General features: G+C 49.4%; 1 protein-coding gene across 7 annotated transcripts in view; it reads left to right on the top strand.

Moving 5' to 3' along the window:
- Positions 1–26,213, top strand: part of brun (trafficking protein particle complex subunit brun) — a 747,330-nt gene that overhangs the window by 596,734 nt on the left and 124,383 nt on the right. For 6 of the 7 annotated variants that reach the window (XM_075698272.1, XM_075698271.1, XM_075698269.1 and 3 more), the window contains exon 21: positions 16,639–16,732. The exons of the other annotated variant lie outside the window; for it this stretch is intronic. In XM_075698272.1, the coding sequence (XP_075554387.1) occupies positions 16,639–16,732 (94 nt within the window). The remainder of the gene's footprint in view (positions 1–16,638; positions 16,733–26,213) is intronic. 7 annotated transcript variants of the gene reach the window in all.

Here is a 26,213-nt window from a genome sequence, read left to right as displayed (position 1 = left end):
TGACGAGCGTGCGTTCATGTACAGAACGCCCCCGCAAAGTCACGATCCAAGCCCGAAACCTGAGGAGAACACCAACATCGCCAAGGAACAGCGAGCTAGCCGTAGGCAGCAAAGACTGCTACCTCGTCCCAAGGATACCGGAGGGATCAAGCCCAAGTCAACAACCACAATGGCTGTCCCAGCATCCCTTATTCTGCTGCAACAACCTCGGGACCCACCAACCTTCCATGGATCATCGACTGAAGATCCAGAAAGCTGGCTGGAGACTTACGATAGGATCTCAGCCTTCAATAACTGAATTTCTGAAAATAAGCTGCGTCATGTGTACTTCACCTTGGAAGACGCGGCGAAGACATGGTTAGAGAACCGGGAGTCTATCCTTAAAATGTAGGACTTGTGCTGCAGTAGCTTCCTGAGGACCTTCACAATCATTGTCCGGAAAGAAAGGGCCAAAGTTGTACTGGAAGCCCGTATGCAGCTACGAAACGACAACATTGCCATCTCTGCAGAAGAAATGAGCCATCTATTCTGCCACGCCGACCCGGAAATGTCTGAGGAGAGGCAAGTTCGCCTACTCGTGCGTGGTGTCAAGTAAGAACTTTTTGCCGGAATGGTATGAAAACCACCGAAGACCGTCGAAGAGTTTCTTCGCGAGGCCACCAGCATCAAGCAAACTGGAAATGCGGAACCAGCAATTCAACCGCCGCTCAATCCCCGCAAACTACGCCGCAGTTCAATCATTGGGCACCGACGACCTGCGCAAGACCATCAGAGTGGTCAGGCAAATGGAGCTTCAGAGGATGTTTCCAAGATCCCAGCCTCACGTTGCCTCGATCGCTGACGTCGTGAGAGAAGAAATCCAGCGGTCACTGGAACTTCCCGAAGGGCAACCGCATCACCACAGACCCAGCCTGAGGCGATGACCTATGCCACCCTCGCCCGCCATCAAAGTAACCCTCCGCGCCCGTGCCAGGGCGCTGTAATGATGCAGTTCCACTGTCTGCAACCACCAGCTCACACACCCGTCATCCAGCGAAACTACCCAAGGAAGACAGACATCTGGTGCAGTCATGACCATTGCCCGCTCTGCTACCATTGTGGAGAAGTGGCTCACGTCTACAGCCGATGTCCATACTGGCAAAAGGGACTGCGAGCATTTGCCGTTAACGCACAATGACCGCAGCTTGGCGAACAGCCTCACGAGATCGCCGGCTACCTTGCCGCCACTCAGTGGAGCCCTTGATGACCATATCGTTCGCCATCACCTGTCCGCTACCTGTCGCTGCAGCACCAACCATACATAGTCCCAGTCTGGTGCCAGTCTGCGAGCCCATATCCGGGGAAAACTAAAAGCAGCTACCAATGAAGGTGCGGTTGCTGTCCATCGAACTGACGAAGATCCTCCGCCGCTGAACACGCCGAAAAGTCTTTCGTGACGATATATCAACAAGACGCTGCCATCCCGACAAAGCCTAGAAGCAAAGAACATGCCGACAAAAGAAGACCTGATTGCACCACTTTCCAGCCACATGTAAACACGGCACAGCCATGATCCGGTGCCATGTCCTAACTGCAATGCAAGACAAAGAACCAATGACCTCAACTTGCTTCTCGATGGCCAGGGAGTCACCACCTTAGTGCACAGAGGAGCTGACTACACCGGGATGAGTGGACCCCTTGCCGCCCAGTTGAAGAAAATTAAGACTGCGTGGGAAGGCCATCAAATCTGGACAGCTGTGGGACACCTCATTACGCCGACTGGAATCTGCACAACCAGAATTATCATTAATGACTGCACCTATCTTCTCACCTTCATTATCCTCCAACAGTGTTCACGAGACATAATTCTCAGCGCGGACTTCTTGAACCAACATGGCGCAGTCATCGACCTGAAGTTGAAGTCGATAATGCTGTTTGAAGATCAAGCAATACCACCAGAGAGCTCTCGTAGTCACCATGCCTTAAGCGTGTTCGAAAATCAAGTCGGCATCCCACCCCGCTCCAGTACCGTCATTTCTGTCAGCATCAAAACACCTGCAGACGTAGAAGGTATCATTGAGGGTGACCAATGTCTGCTGCTTGACCCTGAAGTTTGCGTCACAAGAGGAATTGCTTAACTGCACGGAGGAAAAACGTTTTACTGACAAACTTCAGCCAGGAGTTCAAACGCGTCAACAAGGGCACGACGATCGCATACATCGAGGAATTTTTGGAAACCAGCAATGCGTTTGTCCTACCTCAACTACCATAGTTTTCGAATCAGACTTCAACATGAATCCAAGTCTCCCCATCAGTAAGCTAGAACAGCTCAAAGGTCTTCGTGTGCACTCGCAGCAAAAGCGGGTAAGATTAGTGCCAGGTCGAGCGCGGCGGGCTGCCATGCTTCCCGACTCAATAACGCCAAATGAACCCACAGAGCCCTACACCGGAGGGTAAGTATTGTCGAGGTCACTGGTCACTCTCCGGGGCTATGGCTGACCCAAATCACTGCAGTGTCAAATCGTCTGAAGACGACTTAGGTACCTGTCGTGGTGTCGTAAGTAGTAAAGCAGCCACTGACAACACCGAGTAGTCCGACAACACAAAGACTGCTTTTCGACGTCATTAAGGCTTCGACAAACGGCAGTTGTAAAGCATTGCATAATGACTGAAGAGTGCACTCGACTACTCTGCAAGAGCCCATATGGAGTTTCAATGCGAGAATGTGATGCCATAAAGTGACAAATAGACAAAATTCTGCGCTAGAACATGATCCAGCCGTCGAAAAGCCTGTGGGCATCTCCTTTAGTCGTGGTAAAGAAAAAGGACAGAACCCTACGTTTCTGCATCTTTTACCGTAGATTGAACAAGATTGCGAAGAAAGATGGTATGCCCCCTTCCACGGATAGACAACACATTAGATTGGCTCTGCAATGCTAAATACTTCTTGGCGATGGATCTCAAGACTGGCTTCTGGCAAATAGAAGTGGACACGTGGGATTGCGAAAAGACTGCCTTCATAATGCCAGGCAGCATCTATGAGTTCAAGGTCATGCCATTTGGACTGTACTCAGCGCCTGCAACGTTCCAGCACTTCATGGACACGGTGTTAGCAGGGTTAAAGTAGCAGAGCTGCCTCGTCTACTTGGATGACGTCGTCGTTTTTTCTGCAAGTTTCAACGAGCACTTGAGATGCCCTGAAACAGTACTAAAGACAATCCAGTCTTGCGGACCCACTTTGAAACTGCGAAAGTGTCACTTTGCGTGCGAAGAGCTGCTGTTCCTGGGACACGTCATCAGCAAGTCTGGAGTATACCCCAACCTGCAGAAGACAGCTGCCATCGCAAAGTTCCAGCAGCTCGTTGACGAGGAGGCAGTGTGTAGATTGCTTGGCATGTGCGCCTAGTACAGGTGCCTTGTCAAGGATGGTGATACGGCCTTCTTGGTCGGTCATCATTCAAAGGTATCTGGATAGTGCAACAAAACAGGGACACAAGAAGTAGCACTTGTCTTTGTCTTTGTTTCTTCATGTGTCCTTGTTTTGTTGTGCAATCCAGATAACTTTGTCAAGCAAGACAGCTTCCCTTGTTCGCTTCTGTCCTTCCTTGTTTGCGCCAATCGATCATATTTATATATGGTCTACTTAGCAATATGAACTGACTAGCCCAGCAACATGTACTGCTGGTTTGTCAAGAACTTTTCGCGCATCGCTGCACCGTGGGCACATCTAACTAATGTGATGTTCAGTTCAAGTGAGAAACGTCTCAGGCTGACACATTTCAAGAACTCAACACGTGCAGTCGCCGCCGGTACTTGCGCACTTCAGCGAAGGTGCCCATATGGAAATCCACATTAACGCCAGTAGCTATATAGGTTTTGGCACTGTCCTAGTCCGGAGAAAGGATGGTCTTGAATGGGTGATAGCTTAAGCTAGCAGGTCGCTGTCAAAGCAGAAGGAAATTATTCTACAACCAAAAAGAAATGCCTTGCCATCATATGGGCTTCAGCAAAATTTCACCCTTGCCTATATGACAGACCATTAAAAGCCATAAGCGACCATCGCGCCTTGTGTTCGCTAGCAAACTTAAAGGACCCTTCAGGACACCTGGCACAGTGGAGCCTGAGACTGCAGGAATATGACATTAGTGTAATTTACAAGTCCGGACGAAAGCACTCTGACACCTGTAGTGTCTATTAAGAGCATTTAGCCAAATGTGAATACTCGGTTGGCAACCTGGAATAAAGCATGGGAGCTTAAGCAATAAGTTCATATCACCGTATCACCCCAATCTAATCAATCGGAACGTATTTCAGTCTACAGGAAAAATAAAATGCTGTCAGAAGTGTCATTTGATCTCGTGTGAGTGCCAAACCAACAGACAGTGTCATATCATCCCTCAGCAGCAACCGGCAAACGCAGCCATGGCACACGTGCTCCATCCCTTCCCCAGTTTCGACCTTGGCGCTACAAGTGCCAAATATTGGTCACGAATGGACCAAGTGAATAGAAAGGTTCGAGAACTTTCTTTTAGCGTGTGATATCATGGTAGATGCACACAAGTGCTGCGCTTGCACTACATCGGTCAGGAAGTCCACAACATATTTCCCTCCCTCCCTGACAGCACTACACAAGCTGCAACAGCTGCACGCATGACCCAGACCACACAGAACCCATTGGTGCCAGAATACTTTGCCGCATGAGCGAAACTGAGTGCATACTTTGCCCTGCGAGTGAACTTGACATTTGTGATCTACAAATTTTGTGAATCTCAGCAAAATGTTGGTGAGTCACTGGACGCCTTCTACATGTGCCTCCGGCAGCTTTCTCGCCACTGTAGCTTCAAGAACGTTGACGCTATAGTCCAGAACCAAATCATCCTTGCCACAGTATCGTCTCACCTTTCAAAATATGCAATCTTCATTCCCTCACTTTATCAGACTTACTTAAACAGGGAAGAATGTTCGAGGATGTTGAATAGGATGTATCTGAATTTGAAAAGAATGTCAGTAGCAATGCGGCAGTGCTCGCAGTGCACAAGGAAGGACAGCACCATGGACGATACCAAAGAAATGGCCGGCAGATGCCACAAGACCTGTGCACCGCAATGACCTCGTATCTCATCAGCAGATTGTCGCAGCTGTGGCGACAACTGGCCTCATCAAAGTGCGCTATCAAGTTGTGCTGCAGGGGGCAAGGCATCGAGGTTGATCACTTTGCGTGGTTCTGTTGTTCAATGAGAAAAAATGGTACAAGCAGTAGACTATGACAGTGGTCAGGACAAGCAGTGGTCCAAACTGGAATTCACAGACAGTCTGCTGTAAGAATAGTTCAAGTACCACCTTTGATACCAAGCAGTGACGAGTATGTTTTTGTTGCCAAGACCTGACCTCAAGCAGACCCATCTCCAAAAGTTATTGTCACTGTCAACAATGTGCCGGTCACTTTCATAATCTACACAGGTGAAATAGTGCCAGTTGTAGTCCAAAAACCTTTAAGAGCTATCGCATAAAGTTGAAACTCTAGGAAACATCCATCAGAGCGTTCCCATACAAAGCAGCATCTCCACTTGAACTTCTAGGAAAAGTCTGAAGTCAAGGGTCTGACGGAATCCCGTCTGGTCGGGATGGTACATGACGAAAATTAGAAGGCACCGACCAAAAAAAAAGGAAAGATAAAATGACGTTTCGGCTCCCCCATGGGAGCCTTGTTCACAATGAGGCAGAACAATTTTGCGTCGCTCTTCAAGTACGGTGCATGAGCGGACAACTTGCATAGATTGGAGGCAAGTCTCCGTCATTGCGATTAAGTGTATGTGCTGTCGTCTGGATGATCAATAATTCAAGATAGAGCCGCAACTTTCAGTCCTTTACTTGTGCAATCACACGTGCCTCTGCCCAACTTATGTTGTGTGCGGCAGATATTGAGTGAATAAAGGGAAAAGCGGACATACACCCGTTCCTAGAAATTGCTACAATGGAAACCAAAATTCCAAACCAAAAGAAACCAAAGGAATACAAAATTCGTCCCGGACCTGGACGAATTTTTCTTCAACTATGAAGCTTTTCTTTCGAGAAACCCGTATGGGTTTCTTTTGTAGCAATTGCTACGAACGGGTGGATGTCTGATTTACCCTTTATTCATTACTTCTCTTCACCTTGCGGGGTTTCCGCAGAACTACTACGTCAGATATTGAGTGCTCAGCAAGTCCATTTTGATCTGTGTGTCGGTTTCTGACGTCCCTTTGGTAATCGCGTAACTTTCGTTCATATTCACCTGACTGGCCGATATACACAGATGGGCAGTCGGCGCAAAGAATTGAGTACACCACACCAGGAAATTTTTCTTTCTTGAGTTTGTCCTTGACATGGACTAGCTGATGCTTCAGTTTTCGAGCTGGCACATGCGTGTTCTGTAAGTCATACGAACGAAATACATGCGCCAGGGTTTCACTGTTGCCTGGCACATATGGAATGGCAGCTTGCTTCCGGGTACCTGGTGTTGGTTGCAACTTTGGACAGTCAAGTTGGCATTTCACAGATTTAATTACATGATGAGGATGGCTACAGCTGGACAAATCACGGCATACATGCTCAGCTTCAGCCACTTGATCTTCCCGCTTTGAATAGAGATTTTTTCACTGGAAGAGTGATGAAGCAACCGAACGTTTTTGGCAATCAGGATGTACAGAATTGAAGTGAAGGTAACGGCCGGTATGTGTGTGTTTTCGGTAAACGGTAAACTTTAGACATGAGGTAGTAACTTAGCGTGATAAAAACACAGAAACAAGAAAGACGGACAAGGACAAGTGCTACTCACAGCTGTTTAAAGGAAGGAAGGATAGTACATATATAGCCTCTTGTCACGCATGCGCCTACCAAGCAGAAGAGAAGCAGGTCCGTGCGCATCAAAGGCGGTTGTGCAAGAAGTGAAATTCGGTATCTAGTAATGTGATAGAAGGCTCACTTACACACTTATCTCTATTCTTCTTGATGGACACGGTGTTAGCAGCGTTAAAGCAGCAGACCTGCTAATCGTGTTGATGTATGTTGATGATTTTTAGTGATTTTAAACAATAAGCGTGACTTTAGATCCTATACTTTTATTTTAGAAGCTTTTAACAACCAAGACCAAGGGCTCGTTTTTACCCATGAACTTCCTGTCGATACAGGCCTGCAGTTCCTAGATTTAAAACTGTCTTTTGAAGCTGGCCACGTCTGCTGGGCGTACTAACCGCGAGCCATGAAGCAATTGCTGCCGTACGATTCCGCACATTCTAAGGTGGTGAAGCGAGCAGTTGGTAGTCTTTCCTTGGAATCAACCTTGCAGAAATTGTGCATACACGAAATGCGCTCTTGGTTTACCTACAAAGTTGAACACCTTTTGGCAGCTGGTTTCCCTTTGAGGGTCAATGCTATAGTAGAGTCTCTTCTACAAAAAGTAAAGCAGGAGCATGAAGGGCAAGAGCAGAGGTCGAACGACCGAAGGTAGGACCAGAGGTTATACCTTACATGCACAAGGTGTCACACAACCTCAAAAAGGTTGCTAACCATTATGGTATTCCTCCATTTTTTTCTGCACCCAACAAGCTTTTGAAGCTGTGTTCACAAGTTTGCTGTGAGAGCAGGCGGGGCTGCCGCAAAAGGCATGAGAAGGCCTTTGTTCAGTACTCCAGAGGGGTTGTTTATGCAATTCCATTGCACCCTTGTGGGCAGCTCTACATTAGACAAACTGAGCATTGTGTGAATGACTGTTTACGGGAACATGCACAATAACTAAAGAAAAAGGATGATAAAGGCGCACATTTGGTGGCTCATGTTAGCGCGTGTGGTTGTGACGCTTGATTTTCTGCGACTACTATTCTGGGCAGGAGCGGCAACGCCTCTTCCAGGCTCACTCTTGAGGCCTTCTTTATCAAGAATAGAGAGAGGTGTGTAAGTGAACCTTCTATCACAGTACTAGGTGCCGAATTATAACCGCCTTTGGTGTGCATGTGCCTGTTTCTCTTCTGCTTGGTAGGCGCATGCATGACACGAGGATATATGTACTATCCTTCCTTCCAATAAACAGTTGTGAGTAGCACTTGTCCTTGTCCGTCTTTCTTGTTTCCGTGTTTTTATTACATGCCTGTGCCTTTTTCACAAAATATTTCATCATGAGTATTTGCTACGAGTTACTTCTTCCCCCTTCATATATTTCACACCGCACAGATCACATACATAAGGTAGGCATTTCTACATGCAAAACTAAAACATTCTCAGGTTCTTTTATTGCTCGCACGTCATATGACAGGAACCACCGTCCTTCCTCAATTGCCACAATTCCTGACCCTCTATTCTTTCAGACTGCTGTTACCGCTTCTATTGAATGCTATATTGTGTTGATCACTTATTCTAACTTATCTATGTTTCGGTAATTTATTGTTCTCTGCGGTTGTTTGTATTTTAAGTGTTATTACCGTATTTACTCGAATCTAGGCCGACCCCGATTCTAAGCCGACCCCTTAAAGTCTGAAGCCAACAAAAAATACATATTACCTCGAAGGTAGGCCAGACAAAGAAAGCGAGGGCAGCGTTCACAAAATGCAAACAGCATTTATTGAATCTGAACGTGCAGAGCTCATTCAACGTCGTCATCGCTGCTAGACTCGTCGCTATGTTCCTTGTCACTGTCACCTTCAAACAGTGCACTGTCTTCGGTACCGTCAAGCGCATTAGATATGCTGCACTTTTTAAAGGCGTGCACGATCAAAGTACCTGGGATGTGGTCCCACGCTGTAGCTACCCAGCGCGCCAGCTGCGATAGCGATGTACGTTTGATGCGGCCCGTTGCCGTTAGCATGTGGTCTTCGTCAGTCAACCAGTCCGTGTAATATTTCCGCAGACGATCCTTGAAAGGTTTGTTGATGCAGACATCAAGTGGCTGCAACTGGCCCGTCATGCCGCCCGGTATGACAGCGAAGTCCGTGTTCGTTTGGGCGAGTGCAGCCTTCACGTTGTCGTTCAAGTGTCCACGATAAGAGTCGATGACAAGGAGCGAGTTCTCTCTTAAGAGGGCTCCTAAACACCGTCGCCACACAATCTTAACCCACTTTTCCTCTATCGCACCCGTTCTCATTTGCCCGCACAATGACATCTCTTGGAAACGCTTCTCAAGCAGGCAGTGTCTTCCTTTTAAATATCATATAAGGAGGGAGTTTATGTCCATCAGCTGTGCAGCACAGCATCACAGTTGTGCTGCTTCTCGTAGCCCGCAGAGCTCACCTTCACCTCCTTGGCACCCTTTTCATTCACGGTGTACGCCATTGGCATATCAAAATACACAGCCGGCTGGTCGGCGTTGCTGATTTACCCAAGGTTGTAGCCCGCTGCTTCTCTCTTTCACAGCACATTGTCACGATCCGCCCGCGTTCATGAACAAGAGAGGGCTTGAGGCACCGTCCGTTAAAGGGACGTTCCGCTGCGTGGTGGTGATGTACGATGACTGACGGCCGAGCACCTGTGCTCCTTGATGTTTATTGCGGTGTGCTGACCTGTGTTGCCTACCGAGCCTGGCGGGCCAACGAAGATTATGCCCGAGGCGGCGTCACTTGCTTGTTACATCCCCTTACCCCCAGTTTGTCAACAACAAACATCCAAGTTCAAAGTGCGAGGCTTTGCCTCCGCCCTAGCCGGGTTGACGATGCCTACTACCCAGGTTTACTAACAGTCCGGTTGCCTCCATCGTCGAGTACTCCGCCTGGGCACCGGTGTTGACGGGCCGGGAGTGGCAATGCCGGCTGCGGTCTGAGACAGCCTCGCTCCATCTAGAGGGTCCGTAGTGGCCGTCCTTGTGAGTGGTGCTGGACTTGACACTGGCCCAACGGGTGCCGCACCACTGGCAACGCTTGCCGCCTCCGAGGTGGGCGGTCCCTCGCTGGAAGCGACTGGTGCTGCCGCTAGTCCTCCTGCGGGCTGGAACTCAAAACTGGCAGTCGAGGGTGCTGGCCAGGTCCCGAGGCGAGGCCTAACATGGTCAGTGTGTCTGAGCTACGTGGCCCTGTTTGGCATGCGGAGGAGCAGCAATGAGGCGCTGGCAGGAGACACCACCTGTCCGGCAGACCAGGGTGGGCCAGGACGGACGTTCCTGGAAAAAAGTGGAGCTCCCGACTCCGGCAAAGGCCCAGGACAACACCCTCAGTCAGCAGCCAGCTTCTGCTTCAGCTGCTGCAGGAGCACTGTTGATCGGAGGTGCGGATGTAAGACGTCCAAGGGTGTCTTGACCATCCGACCCAGCAGGAGCTCACAGGCGGCACGGCCAGTGACTTTGTGGGGGGTGGTCCGGTACTGAAACGGTATCCGGGCAATCTGCGTCCGGAAATCCCCAGTCTGCCTCTTCTTGAACTTGTCCTTGATGGTTTGCACCGCCCGCTCGGCTGCACAATTTGAAGCAGGGTGGTACGGTGGAACCATCAACCAGCGGATTCCGTTCATCGTCAGCCAGGTCAGGTACTCTGTGCTGGCGAAAGCAGGACCATTGTCAGACTCGATGACGTCCGGCGACCCCTGGGCGGCAAAGACCTGTCGTAGCACTTCGATCGTCGCGCCTGCTGATGGAGTGTTGACAGGTAGAACCTCCACCCACTTCGGAAAGGCGTCCAGCACCACCAGGAAGTAATGGCCCTTGAAGGGCCCACTAAAATCCACGTGTAGGCAGGACGAGGGTCTCGGTGGGAACGGCCAGGGGGTGACTTCCACATGACGCGAGGCCTGCTGATGCTCCTGGCAGATTTGGCAGCTCTGCACCATGTGAGCAATGTCCTGGTCCAGGCCAGGCCAGACCACCAAACATGCAACCCGGCCATCATCTTGGTATTTTCTATGCCAGGATGACCTGCGTGCAGCAACTGCAGGACCCTGGACCGGAGACTTGGTAGGGTCACCACCCTGGAACCCACAGTAGGCAGCCCTGCTGCAAGCTCAGCTCAGCGGCTTTGTGGATACAGACCTGCTGAACAAATTCCTCCCCACGGGTCACCACCTTGACCACCTGAGACAGGACTGGGTCCCGGCTGGTCGCTTGCCATACCCCAGATCTGGAGAGCACCTCCGGGTACGCGTGCTCCAGCACGAACACTTCAGCAGGTTCTGGAACAGCATCAGGCACCTCTGGCAGGGCAGGCGGATCAGGGCATTAGCAGGACCGAGGTCCTTTCCTGTATGATAAACCAACTGGGAACTGTAAGCTGCCAGCCTCAAGGTCCAATGTACTACTTGAGGTGATGCCTGCACGGCAACTGCCTTGTCAGGCCCCAGCAGCCCCAACAACGGCTTGTGGTCCGTGACCGCCTCAAACTTCCGGCCCCACAAATGCTGGTGGGAGCGTTTGACACTGAACATGTGGGCCAAACTTTCCTTGTCCAGCTGGCTGTAACCTTGCTCTGCAGCATGAAGCCGGCGAGAAGCGAACGACAGAGCACGTTTCTGGCCATCCATGTCCCGGTGTGCCAGGACAGCTCCCACGCCGTACGGCGACGCATCTACGGTCAGGACGACAACCTTGGCAGGATCGAAGTGTACTAGCACCCTTTGTGATTAGCTCCTTGCTGCGCTGGAAGGCGCAGTCCTGCTCCTTCTTCCAGACCCATTGCTGACTATCTCGAAGCAGAAGATGGAGCGGCTGTAAATGCTCTGACAGGTTCGGAGGGAAACTCCTGTAGAAGTTGATGAGGCCGAGGTAGCTCTGAAGCTCCTTGTTCTGGGGCTTAGGCACCTAGAGCCCAGCATCAACTTTGCGGGCAGGCGGGGCTAGGCCAGGCTGGGTAATGACATGTCCCAAGTACTCAACACTGGGGGCCAGGAAAACATTTGTCCAGCTTGAGCTTGAGGTCGGCGTCCTGCTGCCGTGCCAGGATGTTGTGCAGGTTTTGCAGGTGGTCCCTGTCATCGCTGCCTGTAACTAAGATGTCATCCAACTACACTGCCACGTGCTTCATGCTCCTGAAGAGGTTATCCATCTCCCTATGAAATATGGCTGGAGCTGAGGCCACGCCAAAGGGTAAGTGCATCGACTGGAAGAGTCCCAAAGTTGTCGATATTGTGACATACTTGCGGGAGGCATCCTAAAGCCCCAGCTGCTGGTAAGCATCTCTGAGGTCGAGCTTGGTGAACTTCTGTCCAGCGGACAACGCAGACCAGAGATCTTCAATCCGGGACAACGGGTACTTCTCGATGGTAGCGACGGTGTTGGTGGTAACCTTGAAATCCTCGCAGATCCTGTTTGCCTCGCTGTCCCCAAAGGGAACGCTGACCTGTGAGAGTTGCCCGAAGTAGCTGCGCAGCATCATGCCCGAAGCCTCGATGGACACGCTGGGGAAAGTACACTTGAAGAGTTTCCCGGCCATTACTGACACGCTGGCCCCTGTGTCCAGCTCCGTGGAAATGGGGTGCCCACAGATTTGGACGGTCAGCATGTATGACGGCACAGACGACGGTACAAAGCCTGTGGGCCACATGTCGAAAATCAGCGGGTCTTCAGCCACGACGTGGAGGGGGCCGCGGAAGAACTCGGGCCTTCTGCCGCACGCCCCCGCCGCGTACCTTTGCGACAGCTACCCATGCCGCGGGCTTGTGTGGTACCTCGGCTTGAATCAGGCTGCAGCTATTTGCTGTTCGTCCTCCCCCTTCGGCATACACATGCTAGGTGCCCAGTTTTCCCGCACGTAAAGCATTGTGCTTGAGAGAACTGGCAATGTGAGGGGGAGTGGGCACCACCACAGCAACCACAGGTACTGCCCTTTGTCGCCAACTTCTTGACCGCCGCTTCCGCCGACGGTGAGCCAGTCGTACGGACAATCTCGCCGGCATCTTTGGCGGCAGCTTCCATTGCCAGCGCTGCCTTCCCGGTGGCGCCCAGCGAGGGCTCGGGAAGCTCCAGGAGTCGAGTCTGCATGGCGGGGTTGTTGATACCCCAGACAAAACGGTCCTGGAGCAGCCGGTCCAGCTGGTCCCCGAAAATGCAGGCACTCGCTAACCCTCGTAGCACGGCAAAGAACTGCCCGAGGGTTTCTCCTTCCCGCGGCTCCGGTTGTTGAAGCGGAAACGCTCCGCTAGTGTCGACGGTTCTGGGTTGAACTGCGAGCGCAGTATGGCGACCAGCTCACCCAGCGTCTTAACATAGGGCATGGCTGGCTTGAAAAGGTCGAGCAGGAGACTGAAGACGCGGGTCCCGCAGCTGGCCAGAAAATGTCCCGCTGTTTGGCCTCGGGTGTTTCATTTGCCCGGAAGAACTCGTGGACTTCTTCCTCGTATATTGGCCAAGAGGACCCATCTCTATCGAACGGCTCGAGCCTTCCGTACAGCGTCATGGCGGCAGTAACGTGGGGGTGGTGTTTCGCTGCTCGCGGCAGCGTGGGACGATCCGTGGGTGTTGTCGCCAGTGTCACGATCCACCCGGGTTCGTGAACAAGGGAGGGCTCGAGGCACCTGTTGTAGCTCCGACGGGGTGGCCGAACGGAAGAGCTATGGCATGAGGCCTAAAGAGCCGCAAGAAAGAGCCGGACTGCTTCAGTCGGGGACCGGACAAAGAATGATTTTATTTCCGTGAGGTGAAACGCTGCAGGCAACTTACAGCATTTGGCTCTGAGCGGCGCCCTGACGTAACGACCCAAAACCGAAACAAGAAGTCAACACAGGGTACCACATCACCTCTCCCTTGAGAAGAAAAGGCGCTACTCGCTCTCATCGCAACAAAAGTTAAGTCATGAGTTACAGAAGAACACATGTTAGCACTGTAACACGCGTGTTTAGTGATGATATCTTTACATAATTGAAAATGACATCTTTGGCTTGCTCATTTTAAGAAAAACGCACAACTTGACAAGCACGGAGAAACGTCCTGAAGGCAGTATGTCTTGCTGCGAATAATTCTGGAGTCGAAGACTCGAAGGAGGTAATGGAAAAACCTTGAAATATTCTTTGTATAGGGAGCTGTCCACCAGCGACACCGTAGCTCCTGTGTCCACGGGCAACTTGAGTGTAGTATTCGCAAGGAGGACTTCGGCGCAAATTGTTGGCGGACCGGAATTCGGTGCTTGAATTGTAAGCACAAACGGGACTGTTGTGGCTGATTCTGTATCAGCGGTAACGGAAAACGGAAACAAGCTGCGTTCGAGCAGGAGACTTTCGCTGCATTCGGTTCCTCGAACGGCAAACCGAAGCGTAATGACCCACTTTTCCGCACACACGGCAGGTATTGTGCTTTGCCGGACAGGCTGGATTGGATGCGATGTGCTGAGGTGAACCAAATTGGTAACAATGGGGTGCGAACTCTCGACTGGCTTCGCAGAGTTCGGGCCGGGCGTCACGTTGGCCGGCCGCTCGAGGATGCGTCTGTCCGCCACGCCATTGATCGCCATCTTGAAGGCGCCGGATCGAGGGAGAAGGGGGGCGGGGACTGTCATCTTGCTCTCCTGGGCGAGGAAGAAGATGGCTGGCGACGCCATCATGGCGTTGCATCGAGATGCGCTGAACAGACAAGCTGCGGAAGACTTGAAATTCCTTGTCAACTTGTTCCTTGTCAAGTGAGGGTTAACAGTATGACTAAATAAATAAATAAAATAAAACAATAAAATGGGGCAGATCACAAGCAGAACATGTGCCATTCAATGCCGGTTGCTCAAGAAGTCAACTTTGAGTTAAGAAGTGCAATTGACAGCTCACATATAATGATCTCTATATTTATAATAAAAAAGGCTTCCAATGCAAATCTAGAAGGCGTGTTGCTGCTCGTGCCCAGAATGGTAGTCTCCGAGAAACGAGCCTGACAACCGCACGCTGTAACATTGGCCACCGTATGTTTGCCCTTGCATTCTTATTTGCTTACTTTTTGCTCGTGCTCCCTTAAGCAATCGTTCGCACAACATTCAGTTTGACCGATATACACTTTACTGCACGACATGGGGATGGCATAAACCACACCTCTGGAGAACTTAATGAAGGGTCCCTCATACCTTCCATGGTAACCTCGTCTGCTTTCACAGCAACTTCAAGGGCAATAAAAGCTAGAGGCGGACCGTTACGGATGGCACCCATTTTAACATTGTGTGACACTTTGTGCACATGCGCTATAACCTCTGGCCTCAACATTGGGCCACTGGCGTTACGCTTTGTGCTCCACATTTTGCAGTAGTGGCTTTTTGTTGTGCTCATCAGCAATGCAAGACCAACTAGTGCAACAATTAATTTTTATTGTCATACACCCCGCAATGTCATTGAACTCGTGTTTTCAGATGGCTTCAGAGGTAGGCTGATTTTGAAGCTTTGTGATTAAAAAAGTGGGTGATAGGTGTGTAAGCGCTCCGTCACTGACGCTCGCCCCAAAACAGTGAAAGGGCGGTCTGTTGTCCACCCAACCTTATAGCATGAAGCTACAAAGAAAATCTATGCGGGCTTTGCAGAAAGAAAGCGTCGCAGTTGAAAAAAATTTCTCATGGTCCTGGGATCTAACCCATGGCCACCGCCTTTCCAGAGTGCAATTTGAGCTAACCAGGAGGCTCGCAGTTTGCAGCACAAAGCCAAATCAATCAGCAAGCCTAAGTGCAGGGATTTTCCTCCACCTTTTGCAGAACTTATATGCCATAGCCCCTCTTTCTTTTGTGTCTGTTTGAAAGCCGGCAAAGAAAGATGTGTTGCAGAGTCCTCCATGTCGTGGTGAGCAGAGCACAGGACAAAGGCCGTTCAACATTTGTTGCAATTAGAAAACAGTGAAAAACATACAGGCACGACAGCATAGTGACATGGACAAGCACGAACTTTCTAACTTTGAAAGTTTGCTCTTGTCAGTGTCGCTACCTTTTCATGCTTGTCTGTATATTGTGCAGTATCTTTTCTTTAAGCATTATAAACCAACTAGCCCAGCTACAATATTTATTCAAATGAAGCTTGCGTGACTCCACTAGAATGTGATGCCTTGAGGAAAGTGTGGTGCGCATTCAACTACTTACAGTAATGATCTTTGGAACTTCTAATCACGTGGCTGTGCAATTTTTTGCCTGCATCACTGCATCCAAAAGATGTGTTATCTCTAAAGAGGTTTATTGGGTTGGTGTGCACAGTGAAGTGAGCACAGATGTGGCCAAGCAGTGTAGCAAATGCATCCAGTGTAAGACATTAATTATAACAGAATTTTATGTCTGCATACCTTATGTCTGGCACGGGGTTCCATGGCCTGCATAAAAATTCTGGTGATCATGGGTGTCTCATTGAGCGGATATAATTATAACTGCAATTATTGAGCTAAATTGGCAATGAAATTGACTAACTCATTACCCATAGAGCAGGTGTTTCATTGAAATGGGTGCCAAAAGAAGGAAAGCACATTTATGAGTGGCAGAGGTGGTGGCATGTTGGTTATTCATCATAATACTGAAGGCATAGTGCAGTAGGACAAAGGACAAGCAAAGCTTGTTCTTTGTTTGCTTGTCCTGTCTTCACTTGTCATTTGTCATTACTGCACTGTGTTTTCAGTATTATGGTGTGATCAGGTCAGGAAATTTGCTTGCATGGGATGACTAATGCAAAACGAGGCAGTTGCTGAGAGAGTGGATTGTTGATGAGTCGGGAAACTAAATTTCACAGTTGCATTTCTAGACTAGTTCTTTTTCCCTTGACCGCTTGTTGCACCCTTCTTTGGAGCGTGGCGGTGAAGCCAGCTTGGACGAGGTGCCTTGGACATCGCACATGCTGGACACCATCCTCCAGTCACCTTTGCAGTGGGGTGAGTTGTGTCGTGCATTGCCTTTGATGCGAAGCCCTGTGAAGCATGGCAATTGTGTATTATAAGGCGAGGGTGCAGTTGAGAGACCCAGAAAAAGAACTTAAGTATGTACACTAATATGAGGCCATATAGAGTAGCTATAGCTCATTATTCAGACTTGACGAGGATTGCCTGAATTACCAAATAATTGGAAGTCTCCATAATCAGAATAATCAGTGAGGGTTATAGCGAATTTCACCTGGAGTTGTGACTTCATGGGAGTACAAATTTTGCCTTATGGTTTGGCTTTATGGGAGCACACACTGTGCTGCCATAAGTTACAGTTCAGCGCTTCACACATCAGTGCTTTGTCCGCCTTGTCTTACTTTTCGTACTGTTCAATTTCTCGCTGTAGTTTTCAAGCGTAACTTGCACCATGCCTTTACTGTTAAATTTTTTATATTCTCGGCATTGGTTATACATGCAAAAATACAGCACCACCCTGCTTTCCAAGGCTTATTAGTTGCTACAGTTCGTGCTGCCATCGAAAATATTATCGAAAATGTGGTGCTGCGGCTACGATATAGAAATAGTAACTTAATCTATCAGCCTCTCGTATAAGGGGGGTGACTGGGGCAAGGGAGGGTTCTAGGAAAAAGATATGGTTGATCCCTCTGTCATAGGAACTGGTAGAACATGAAAGTGAAACGTGTCTTCAAAGAAACTATTACATATTTGCATGCCTTATGAGCTCACGATCTGCAGCAGCAAAAGGTGCACAATTTGCGGGCCGACGACCGTGTTGCAGGTTTGCTTGGCAAGCGCCATCCTGCTGCCAAGTGCCAAGTCGCTTTGGCGAAGGTACGAGGATTTTGGTCTTGTCCTGTAGTGTCTTGGGCAGCCAGTTGAGTTGCGACGGGCTCAGCTTCAGCAATACGAAGGGCAGAGTTCGCAGCATGCACCGCAAATGCACGAAGGCGTTCTGCTTCATGCTGCCGTGTTTCTCGCCAGACCAAAGCGGGATTCGCCCATCTATGTTGTTGCCTTTCTGCGCTGCTTCGCACAACAGTTTTCTTAGTTGGTGCCATCACAAGGAAAGCAGTGGGCGGTGTGTGAGAACTGCTGATGCATGTTGAAGCTGCCCTCTGTAGGTGACAGGGGTGTCAAAGGCTGATGGGACACTGTGCGGAAACTACGTCGTCACCTCAGCAGAAAGCCGACACTGCCTACACAAGGCTACACCACGTTGGAGCCTCCGCTGCGCTGAGATTACTGAAGTGCTCACTGTCGGCGCTCGTTAGTGTCATTATATTCTAGGCACTATAGTGTCATGGTGCAGTTCTTCACTTCACCGCTCCTAGGTGGCGGTGTCGTGCCTCTCAAAGGAAAGCATATTTTACGCGTTAGCACTTATGTCACATCTGTTACAGGAAGTTGATTGTGGACCCCAGCATAAAGCACTTCCATGTTAAAAACGTTGTCTTATATTTGAATAAATTGTAAATGTACACAATGCATACCTACCAAGTTTTACGGTATTATTGTAAAGTACCTGATTACTTGCACATTTTTACGAGTACCTTGTCAACACTTACAATATTACAATTTTCTATTTTCTCTGTTCAGAACTTGTGAATGCACTGTGCGTTGGTTCATTGAGTAGCTATAACTCCTAAATCTAGCTTGCTCATGGTGTCATGTCGGCAACACTGAACATGATGACCAGACTTGTATCCAAAGCCAATGATCATTTGCGAAAACACATGCTAGCTTTAGCTAACCCTATTACTTTATCATGCATTCTGCCAGTGCTGTGGCACATAATCCCATGCAAGTAACACATTGTCGGAAAAGAAGTACATTAAAGTATTTATCCCCAGTTACTCGGCTGACTTTCAACAAGAAGTCGCACAAAGGCATGCATTCTGTGGGTTGTGTTGCTGTAATGTTAATATTTCGCATGCTGGTTGCTGGGACATTCTATTACATCTGGGCACAAAGAAACACAAGGACTGAGCAAAACTAGTGATCTCAAATGGGTAGCTTTGATGGTTGTGCAGCCGATCAGCAGGTCTCGATACTACTGCTCTGAATGCCTTTATGCTGTGTTCATGGTTGAATACAATGTGCCGTTCACAGCTGCTGACCACGCCAGAGAACTCTTTCAGAAAATGCTCCCAGACTGAAAGATAGCCAAGAGCTATGCTTCTGCTGCAATCCTGAAAGGAATGGGCACCAAAGCAATCAACGATGTGATTACCCATCTAAGGCGTGCTCCATTTTCGGTCGTGACAAACGGGAGCAATCACATTGGAAACAATGCAAAACTTTATACGATCGTGGTGTCGTTTTGTGGCAATATTGTTTGCAGTACCTTTTTTACTATGCCTGCTTTTGAAGGTGACTCCACGGAAAGAAATGCTTGTTGTGGACAGGCTAGGCGAGAATAGCATATCGCTGCAAAACTACATCGCCATGGGGTGTGACAATTGGCTGCCATGGTTGGATCGAAGAATGGAGCTGCTGCTGTTCTCAAATAAAAACGTGAGAATGTTGCCATCTGAGCATGCTGTAGCCATTTAATCAATCTCTGAGCACAGAAAGGCACAGCATGCCTTTCAATGAATGTGAATGACACACTAGTGGATATTTACTACTACCTCGACAAAAGCTGTACAAGAAAGGACAAGCTTAAGGCTTTCCAATCTCTTCACGACATAGAATCGAAGAAAATCTTGAAGCATGTCCACACTAGGTAGCTGTCTGTGGGCAGGGGCGTAAACTAAGTAGTGGCAGCCACTACTTAGCTCCCTCCACTGTGAAATAAGGCCATCTAACCAAATCTTGAAGCTGCCTGGCAAAGCAAGTGAACCCAACACTGACCCTCAGAAACATAGACAGGAAGCAGACAGTGGACCCCAAAGAATGAGACCAAGACTGGACAGCAGTGCCCCTGCATCCAGTAAGGCTCCTGCCAAGTGAATCCGAAGTCTAGGCAGCAACATTCTAGATCGAGAAGAACGACCATTCATGTTCCTATCATCAAATGTCAGCAAGGCATATTGTCACTTTTTGCTTTCAAATGTACCAGAGTTCAAGAAGGTTAACGTGTTCCTACAGTCTGGTGCCCTGAAAATACATCTGCTTCAGGAGGTTCTAAATAACCTCCTGAGAGATCTGATGCTGCGGTTTGTCAAACTGTCAGTGATGAAACAAACTGACCTGCTCACGCATGTCGACTAGAAGCATTCTCCCAACGAAATAAATGACAAAGATCTTGCAATCGGTAGGCTGAAAATGAAGAGTTTGCAAAACGTGAAAAACGAATCCAAGTAAGAGTATTTTGTGTAGATCAGAAGGTTCTTTGTAGCAGTAGTCGAATACATTATACTGAAATTTCTACTGAAATCTGAGCTGCTAAAAACTGTTGAAGTAGCCAAGTTGTGCATGCCAGGTTTGCTGACCTCAAGTGCCTGGCTGACCATGTCCCAGTGCTGCTTGAAAAGGGGCAATGTATAGATTCCGCTTTGGATGACACTCCAGCACAATTCAGTCATCTTCAATTAGAAGATCTACCTGCTGAAGTAACTTCTCCGGATCGGATTGACTAGCAGTGGGGTGTGGTCTCTGATTTTCGGGAAATAGATTGTAATTCTAAGTATGCCAAGCTTTCAAATGTGATATTGAGTATTTTGACACTTCCGCATAGCAGTGCAGAGTGTGAAAAAGATTTCAACAAAGTTAAAAAGGCAGACACCCAGTTTCGGTACACCGTGTCAAAAAATGTAAGGGTGAAGTTGAACGTGGTGCTCAGCCTCACTAGGGGAAATGCCATGAACAGGTGCTCGAGAAAGACTTTAAGCTGCAACAGCTATAGAGATAGCCCAGCCCTCAATGCTGAAAGTGTAATGAGTTTGTTTTGCTTCTCCTGTTACAAATTTGTTGTGAATTTCCTCTACAAAAATGTTTATGACCAATAAAATGGGATTTTAGTATTTCTTATTTCTGCAGCCATAGTACACGCAGTCATTTCAGTAATCACAAATTTAAACAACAGCAGCAGTAGAGATATCGACGAAATTCAAATAAAACCTAGCTGTGAAATATGTCGTAGACGTAATTGCTCCAGTCCTTGTGAATACATTGCTGCGTGTGGAAAGACAGACAGAAGAGGCTATATTACAGGCTATATACACTGGAGCCAGGCAGACAGGCCGACACTCGCTCGCCCCAAGCGCACCGACCAACTTCGTCGTTCTCGCGGCGGCTCGTCTCTTGAGCATCACTCGATGATATCGTAATACTACCCCCCTCCCCCCCGGTGGCAAAATTACCGTCACGGGGCTGTAAATATCCAAGGCGCGTGGAGAGTTGTTGGGCTTGATTCGGGCGACCCGGACAATGTCACTGGTTGTCACAGCGAAGGACGTAAAGGGCGTGGCTAGAATTATTTCATAGGTGACATCGGTTACTTTGCGGAGCACGCGATATGGGCCTGTGTAACAAGAAAGCAGTTTTTCACAAAGGCCAACTTTACGCGAAGGTGACCAAAGCGACACGAGGCTGCCGGGCACAAAATGGACATCACGGTGACGGAGGTCGTAGAGTTGCTTCTGCTTGTCTTGAGACACTTGAGGAGCGCGCGCAATTTGGCGAGCATGGTCAGCATGGGCGATTGCATCACGGGCATAATCGCTAGTTGAAGCTGTGGCGGACGGAAGCACAGTTTCCAGTGGTAGCGTTGGTTCGCGGCCATACAAGAGGTAAAACGGGGAAAAGCCAGCAGTTGCGAGACGGGAAGAGTTGTATGCAAAGGTAATGTAAGGTAGAGCCAGGTCCCAGTCACGGTGGTCGTCGGAAACGTATTTGGATAGCATGTCTGCAAGGGTGCGGTTCAAGCGCTCAGTGAGGCCGTTCGTTTGGGGGTGTTAGGAGGTGGTAAATTTATGCCGTATTGAGCAGGCACGCATGATGTCGTCGATGACTTTGGCCAAAAACGCACGGCCACGGTCTGTTAGCAATTGACGCGGAGCACCATGCATCAAAATGATATCATGTAGGAGGAAGTCCGCAACATCAGTTGCGCAACTGGTCGGAAGAGCACGGGTTATGGCGTAGCGGGTCGGGTAGTCCGCCGCGACTGCAACCCTCTTGTTTCCTGATGTAGATTCCGGAAATAGTCCGAGAAGGTCTAAGCTGACACGATGAAAGGGCTCGGGAGGGATGTCGAGTGGCTGCATGCAACAAGCGGGCACCTGGGAAGGCTTCTTGTGTCTTTGGTAAAGTTCACAAACGGCGACGTAACGTCGTACGGAACGAGCAAGGCCCCGCCAGAAAAAACGGCAACGTACACGGTTATAGGTTCGAGATACGCCGAGATGTCCTGCGGTTGGTGTGTCGTGGAGCTCTTCTATAGAACGGTAGAGCGGAGGTGTTTAGGTATTACAAGTAGGAACTGAGAGCCGTCGGGATGAAGGTTGCGACGGTACAGAGTACCGTCGCGGAGGACGAAGAGGCGTAGAGTAGCATCGTCCGGAGAGTGTTTAAAACGGTCACGAAATCAAACAGCTCAAAGCAATGCTCCACCCCCCCATCGATATCACTGACACTCCTGCTGCTACTTCGAACCCACTCCCGCAAACGCTTGCGCCCACACTCACACGTCCTCCGACAGGAGAAATGGACACCCTTGCATCCACTGCTACGACGGAAGCCGCAACTCCTATGCTGCCTTATGCTGCCTTCATCACACACGCAGCCCCCACCCGCAAGAAGGAAGAATGCCGAAATAACAGGCACCGAGAACACCGTTGAAAACGCCATATTTGTCCTCACTGACCGCATGGACATCCTGGAAAACAAACTTGTTGCCCTTGAAAATCGGCTACAGAGCAAGCTTGATGCATTTATTTGTGAGGCATCTGCACAGTTTTGCCGGTTCCAAGCGCTAATCGACAGCTGCGGAAGACGCTCCGCGACGTCACAAGTTCCCGTCCTTCAATATGACAATAATGATGAAGCCAGCCCGTAGTCTAGTCATCTGGCAGTGGAACTGCAGGGGGTTCCGCAACAAGCGCGCATGTCTAACACTATTTCTGCAGAGTCTTAACGAGCTCCCTGACATTATAGCCTTGCAGGAAACACACGGGAAAGTCACGCTACCTGGATACAATACGTTTCAAGACCCTCACATAGACAAGCCCAACATTGCCGTACCTGCAAGGCGACATCTTTTTGTTAAACGGGACACATTCAGCAGTACTGAAATCCCTCACGATTTCATCAGAATTCTACCGCAAAGCCACACACAACCCACCCTATGCGTGTTGAATGTTTATAGCCCTCCCAATGCTCGACAACACCGCTTTGAGAACATGCTTGACCAGGCCAAAGCTAACGCCAATAAATAGCCGCTAGTCGTAACGGGCGACTTCAATGCCCCCATCAAATGTGGGGCCACTCCGCATCCACTCCTAAGGGAAGAGCTCTATGGCAGCACATACAAAATCAAGGTTTCACCATCTACAATGACTTGACTCTTCCACGGCCGTTCTCGAGGGGTGCGCGCGCTTCAAGAAGGAAAGCGCGCGCTCCCCTAGAGACTAGCCGTGACTCTTCCTACCCGGCTAGGAAATAACGTCAGTAGAGATACATCTCCCGACCTCACTCTAACTCACCGCATCACTCAGGCGACGTGGCAAAACCTCCAAAACAACTTGGGAAGCGACCATTACATCCTCGAACTCCGTGTAGATTTTAAGCACAGACCGTTAGCCACGAAACCACTAAGGCTTACGAATCGGACGGAATTCAGAAAATCTCGCTGCAACACTAACGAAGAAACCATTACCGACATTGAGCGATGGGCGAATGCCTTGCAGGCAGACTTAGAGGCCCATACCACCACTCTCCCGCTAAACACGCCCTTGGCCACAATTGATTCCAAGCTACTACACATGTGGGAAGCGAAGCAAGCGTTACTTAGGAAATGGCTAACAGCACGTTACAATCACAAACCCCGAATCGCCAAACTAGGCTCTCAGATCCAACAATACGCTATGAAATTGGCGACGCAGCAATGGACTCAGGTTTGCGAAGGAGCGCATGGGAATCTCAGCACTAAAAAGACCTGGCAATTGCTCCGGCACCTGCTCGACCCCACCACGTCTAGGACGCACAATAACCACCAGATGAATAAACTGCTGCATGAACATGCAGCCGACTTGCCGACCATGTTCAGCAACCTGGCCTCCAAACATATGCCCCCCTCCTACGCAAATACACAGGCCCCACTATGCTGGTGAACCCAATGAGGAGCTTTGCAGCCCCATCACAGAAGCGGAGGTTCGACATGCCCTCAACCAAGTGCGAACCATCGCGGCACCAGGCCGAGACTGTGACTAATAAAACGCTTCGCAACCTCGATGAGCAATCCATAAGCAAACTCACTGAGTATTACAACCACTGTCTCGAAGAGGGGGGATACCCCAACAATGGAAAGCAGCCAAAGTGATCTTCATTCCAAAGCCGAATAAGCCAATTCACATTGAGAACTTCCGTCCAATTTCTCCCACGTCATGCATAGGAAAGATCTTGGAGCACGTAATTCACCTACGCCTCTCCAAATATATCGAACATATTCACTTGTTCCCTTCGGAAATGTCTGGCTTTCACAAATCTCTTTCTTGTCAGGATGTCATGCTAAGGCTCAAAGAAGACATTATCGAACCGAGCGACGCACGTGACACACAAGCGTTGCTCGGCCTCGACCTCAAGGGCGCCTTCAACAACATGTCCCACTTGGCCATACTACGCTAACTTAGCAGTATAAACTGCGGGGAGCAAATCTACCGCTATATACGCAGCTTCATCACGAAGCGCACTGCGACGCTACAATTAGGCAGCCAACAATCTGGCCAAATAAGTTTAGGAAGCACTGGCACGCCCCAAGGGGCAGTACTTTCCCCCCTCCTCTTCAATTTGGCTATGCGACCTTTAGCTTTCACTCTCAAGAAGATTCCTGACCTCCGATTCACACTGTACGCGGACGATATTACGCTGTGGATGACCGGAGGTTCTGACGGGCACATCCAAGACACCCTCCAAGCCGCAATTGATCAGGTCGAACAAGTAGGTCACAAGTTGAATCTCAGGTGCTCCTCCACCAAATCGCAGCTTCTCCTTCTGCGCCCCACAAGACGCTTCAGGACTTCACCCCCGAATATCCAACTCATGATTGATGGGTACCCTATACCCCAAGTAGACAGGATAAGGGTCCTAGGATTACACCTCCAATGCAGCCGAGCAAATCAGCATACCTTGCAAGCACTACAAACAACGGTAGATAATACGCTCCGCCTGATAGGCAGGATCTCCAACAAACACGCAACAAACATGGAGGGCTTCGAGTGAAGGAGTTAATTCAGCTAATCAAGGCTTTTTTATTAAGCAAAATCACCTTCGCACTACCGTATCTCTCACTCTCTAGGCAGGAAAGGATACCGTGAATTGCTTGATTCGCAAAATACACAAAGTCGCTCTTGGTGTTCCAATTAGAGCATCCACACAAAGGGTGATGGCCACCGCCACACTAAATACCCTTCAAGAATTAACCGAAGCTCATCTGTCATCGCAATACCATAGACTCATAACCACTGAAGCTGTGCGTGAGATCCTGAGGCAACTTCATCATGTTCCACCATTCAACGAGAGCAAGCGACATCAACTTCCTCCGAACATACACGGCCAATACCACATCCAGCCCCTACCCAGAGACATGCACCCCGAATTTCACGTCAAACGCCGCAAACTTCGAGCCAAGGCGCTACAACGCAGCTATGGACAAGCTGACGGAGTGTACTATGTGGACGCTGCAGCCTACACCCCTAAACATCGTTATGCTATAGCGGTCGTAGACAACCGGGGCAACACTGTTTGTTCAGCATCAGTCAAGACCACCTCGGCAGGTGACGCGGACCCACCAGAAAAAGACATCGCTCTCGTATGGACTCCTGCACATCAAAGACTCCATGGCAACGAAATAGCTCATGCCGCTGCTCGAGGATTCACGGACCGAGTGGCCGCAAATATGGGCCTAACTCTAGAACCCAATGACTCCCAACAACACACCAACAAAGACACACTCGTCACATTCCATGAAATTTGCACACTATACAGAAACCAACGCCTATTGTATCCACCTCTCTCTGTGTCTAGAACGCGCCAGACAGAAATACTGTGGCGACAACTACAAACACACTTTTCTTACCCCGCGCACTTTGCACTTATTCTTTCCCGGCACATACCCTACACCCAAGTGTCGCTTTTGCCCTGTCCCCATAGCAGATCTCTCCCATATCATGTGGCAATGCCCCATCAAAACTCCCCCCCCCCCGCACGCTCAAACCATTAATTAGTAGCGAGGAGCTGTGGGAGACTGCCCTGCGCAGCTCCGATCCCACCCTACAGGACCGAGTCCTGAGGTGGGCTGAGGAGGTAGCGG

The sequence above is a fragment of the Dermacentor variabilis genome, chromosome 7, assembly GCF_050947875.1.
Source record: "Dermacentor variabilis isolate Ectoservices chromosome 7, ASM5094787v1, whole genome shotgun sequence".
In the NCBI taxonomy this organism is placed as follows: domain Eukaryota; kingdom Metazoa; phylum Arthropoda; class Arachnida; order Ixodida; family Ixodidae; genus Dermacentor; species Dermacentor variabilis.
Note: the sequence above shows the minus strand (reverse complement) of the source record. Positions and strands in the feature narration are given on the sequence as shown.